Source organism: Vitis riparia, chromosome 9 (assembly GCF_004353265.1).
Source record: "Vitis riparia cultivar Riparia Gloire de Montpellier isolate 1030 chromosome 9, EGFV_Vit.rip_1.0, whole genome shotgun sequence".
Lineage (NCBI taxonomy): Eukaryota > Viridiplantae > Streptophyta > Magnoliopsida > Vitales > Vitaceae > Vitis > Vitis riparia.
The window spans coordinates 6,388,033-6,392,832 of NC_048439.1; the positions used below are offsets into that span (position 1 = coordinate 6,388,033).

At 26.7% G+C, this 4,800-nt stretch overlaps 1 protein-coding gene across 1 annotated transcript; it reads left to right on the forward strand.

The window, feature by feature from the left end:
• The first annotated feature begins 3,027 nt into the window (after positions 1 to 3,027).
• Positions 3,028 to 3,521, forward strand: LOC117922432. Its single transcript, XM_034840568.1, has one exon. It carries the CDS (start codon positions 3,056 to 3,058, stop codon positions 3,395 to 3,397), a length of 342 nt encoding a protein of 113 aa, XP_034696459.1. The 5' UTR covers positions 3,028 to 3,055; the 3' UTR covers positions 3,398 to 3,521.
• The last annotated feature ends 1,279 nt before the right edge of the window (positions 3,522 to 4,800 follow it).

The following is a 4,800-nucleotide window of genomic DNA, read 5'->3' on the forward strand; positions in this document are numbered from 1 at the left end:
TTTATTACTTAAGATTAATGAAAATAAATATTAACTATTTTTTTTTAATAATAAACATTAATTACAACTAATGAGGTAAATATGTCAATTCAATAACTTAAAATAAATTTTAAGTTAATTTTACTAAAAAAACAGTTATACTTAAAGTAAAAAAAATAAATAATAATTTTTAAGTTAATAATTCAAGAGTTTTAAATTAACAACTGAAAAATTATTTAACTTAAAAGTTAACTTAAGTTATTAAATAATACGTATTAAATTTTAATAAACAATCAGTAAGTTTATGATTAATATTTTAATCTAACCTGTTTATGACTCAAATTTAAAATGAGTAAAATATGAGTTAAATAGTTTATAATTTTAATTAGGTTTATATGATTATTAAATGAATCAATTCAAGTCAAGTCAAATTCGTATTATACAACTTGATACAAAAACTATCTATTTATTAAATAGGTTATATAGGTCTGACACTTTAATTCAAACAAAATTATACTTAATCTAAATCTATGAAAAATGTGTTAAATTCAAGTTATATTGACAAATTACATCAAACAAATTACATCAAACTTTGTGACCCTTACATTTGATTAAACCTTAATATATAAGTCATTAGACATTATTGAATGATGGTTGTAGGTAAAATTCTAAATTATTAAATAAAAAAATCCGAAAAGATAATTTTAAAGATGTAATCACCACATAAGTAGATTAGTTGGATCGAAAATGTAGCAATTAACATACCACTTACAGTAATTGATACAATATTCTCATTTCAAGGGCTATAACCAAAAGAGAAAAACACCTAAGAGAACCTCTCTTTATTCTCATTTTGATTACAAAGAATAATCTCTTCCACATAGTTACGTGCTTCAAACTCAAAACTTTTTTATTTGTCTCATTATTATTATTATTATATTTAAATATATTAAATATAATACTAAAATTAAATATATTAAATATATCATATAATTATTATTTAATCATAAATATTATTAACAAATAATATAAATTTTACTTAATAAACTTTAAATTATACGATGATTTTCAAATAATATCGAATATGAAGAGATTTTATATATTTTTTAATAGCATTTATAATATGATTTTTATTTAAAAAATATTAAATCTCGAGATATAAATATATTTCTATATATATATATATATATATATATATTTTTTTTTTTTACACATTGTTCATATTTTTAGTACTTTAATTATATTCTACTTATAATATTTTTAAAATTTTTAAAATTTTTAAAAGCAAAAAGTAGAGTGAGGGAGGGGATGCCAAAAAGGAACTTTTCTTCTTCTTCTTCTTCTACTTTTTTTATTTTTTATTTTTTAATTCATGCACCGTTAATATTGATATATTAGAATCCAATTCATATGTACTTTAGATTTTTTTTTTTTTTTTTTTGTAAAATAAAAAGTTTTAATATTTATGCTAAATTAGAAATCAAAGTAATTAATGCTTTCATTTAAATGTGATTAGAATGTAATAAGAGCAATCCCCACCACAACATCTACCAATAATTTAAGACCCAAAAGTCAATTAAGCAATGATAGCTGAATTGAAGGAAGGTGTCGGCAACTCTCACATGAAATGAAATGAAATAATACCACCAAATTATAAAATTCTCCAATCTTATCATTTTGGCGTCACTTGATACTGCACCTGAATTCTTTGGCCCACCCTCTAATTTAGGTCGCCCCATATGGCTGACAGCTTGTCCATACCTTTCATTCAATGCCAAACACGTGGCGTGTCCTATTTGACTTCCTTTTTCCATTTTCCATGAGGCATATTATCATGCAGTCTACCCACCAAGTCTCAGACCGTTAGGTATTTGATGCCATACTCCTCTTTAAGTCTAATCCTTTAACCTCCTACCATACCTAAACTATGTGCTAAACTTGTGATAACCCGAGATCAATATCGTCACGATTTTACAAAAGTCTAGAAACAATGTCTTTATTGTGTTCACAAGATTATGGATCGAGATCATATCTTATATTATTTTTATAATGATTGACTTTTTAATTAAAAATGATAATAAAACGAGTTTTTTTGGATACTTGTACTTACCCTATCTCTAATGGAATGGTGTTGGGATTAATATAAAAGGGTTTAGGAGTTCATTTTAAAACCCGTGTTTGAGTATAACTTTATCTTATCTCACCTTGATTATATATAATATTAAATAAAATTTTATTTTAATTGATTTTTTTAATATGTACAAACTATTATTTTTCATAAAAATAAATTACAAATATCTATAATATTTATTTAGTTATAAATTATATTTATTTTTAATAGAATTTAATATTTTAAAAGTAAAAAAATGAAAAAAATAAAAAAGAATGAAAAAATAATAATCATGGTGGGTTGAGGAGCATATGAGAATTTTTTATACTTGCCTTGCACCGTTTAATTAATTTTTTTTTTTTATTAACAGGGATGAGAATTGATTTAAATAAATAAGATGGGTTAGGATTGGATGACTTGTCTTGAACTTGACCCATTGCTACCATACTTCTAATCATGCGGGTATTGTATGCTCTGAGCTAAATATTAATACTCGTTACATGATTAAAAAGAATATATATATATATATATATATATATTATATTATATATCGATAATTTTTTTTTATGAGATGTCACAAAAATCATAAAAAAAATCCCTTATTCATGAGTATAAGTACGTTAATAGTAGAATCAGCTCTTAGCCCTAATCCATGTCTTAATCTGCAAGTTTTGACTCCGTTTCATATACTTGCAAGAAAATCAACACTTAGGTCTCTCTTTGTCAAAGTCTTCAAAGGCGGCCAAGCTCCATTCTTTACTTAGTCTATAAACAATTAGAAATCATTTTTTTCTTTTACATTTCCAGTCATACTAGCAACGTCCCAAAATGGTGCCAAAAGCATATGCATTTTCTCAGGTAGTAGGAAGCATCTCACCTCACCTTTCCAAATTATATTTGACCACTCCATTAGCCATTTCGTCATGAAATATCAAGTTGGTCTCTCCTATAAATACACGCCTATAGATGAGGTCTCATTCCATCTTACCTAGACAAGTCTTTCCGGTTAAAAGAGAAGGCAAGCAAGCCACAATGAACAAGGCCTCCGCGTCTCATCCCCACCGCAGCCAGAGAGCTTCAGAAGAAGAACAAGAGAAGAGAGCTGGAAATTTTCAAGAAAAGAGAGCCGTGAGGTCTCATGCCATGGAGAAAAGCCCAGTAACCGAAGTGCAGGGGCTGGAGAGGAAGCCATCGGAGGACATAAACGCAAGCGCGGATGCTTTCATCAAGAGATTCAGGCAGCATCTGCTGATCCAACGCCTGGAGTCGATCGAGAATTATGAACAAATGTTAGAAAGAGGGCTCTGAAATCTCTCTGCTTCATAGTATTACTGTTTGCGTCAGTTCATTATTGAATTGTTATGTTAATTTGCTGTGATTTGTTTCTATGCTTTAATGAAATTGCAATTATTATGTGGGGTGTTAAATTAAATCATACATATATAGAATTACTATATGATTTGCCCTTCAAGCTTTTCTTTTCAGCAAGGTAAAGAATGACCAGATTTTTGTTACGAGCAAAGCATCCATCTACTTGCTCACATTAATTCGGCGATGAAGATGCCTTAATCCAAGGGAAAGATGCCAAGGAAATATTAGAATTACGTAAGATTTTTGTTTTCTAATACACATACTGGGATATTGGAATCTGCCAGCCTCTCAAGGGGAAGATAAATAAGTCTTTAACTTGTATGTTTGAAACCCTATTATTATTATTATTATTTAGTAAGCCACATCACACTGGATCAGGCACAGCCCATTGCTTCATCGGCATGGCTGCAGGTTGGCTGTCTTGTCTGTCAAGTTTCGATCCCAAAGCCCTAATAATTTATCATTAAAGTTTAACAACATTTTTAGTAGGGAAAATTGTGTTTTGGGCCAGCTGAGCCCAAAAATTAACGTATGGTCCATATAAGTTTCATATTTAAGCCCAACACCCAATGAAAGAATATAAATTGAGAGTAAGGATATTGTCTTTAAAAAATCCCTAAAATACCCTTGACTATTAAATGAAAAAACTAACCAATCACCCCACCTTTCTCATTCTCTCTTTGACTCTTTTGCCCTTTTCTCACCTATTTAATAGTGGAACCAACTTGAATTATTTTTCTTCATCAAATATGAAAGATGGTTAAAAATTATTATTACCAAATGTATTTTTGAAGTGAATAACTTTTAAAAACCTTATCAAATATTATTCTTTTTTTCAAACTTACATAATATATAATAAATATCATTCTTTATTTCAAACCTATATTATTTCTCATATATATTAAATAATTTTTAAACACCTCCTAAAATATTAGTATTATTTGTTTACTCTAACTTGTAAATTAGATATCATCAAATATTATATTTTTTCAAATTTATAGAACATATAATAAATACTTTTTAAATACCTCATAAAATATTATTAATTTTTTTTTCTAACTTGCAAATTAGGCACATGGTGTTTATTATTATTATTTTTAATATAATGTAAATACTCACATGCATATATATATATATATATATATATATATATATATATATATATATATATATATATATATATATATATATATATATATATATATATATAATATTAATCAAAAAGACAATATTTATAAGACTAATTTACCAACTTTCCAATAATTTTGAAAATGTAAATAGGGTAATTGGCCGAATTAAAGTCTTCAAAAATATTCAAAATTTCTCCATTCCAAAATTGC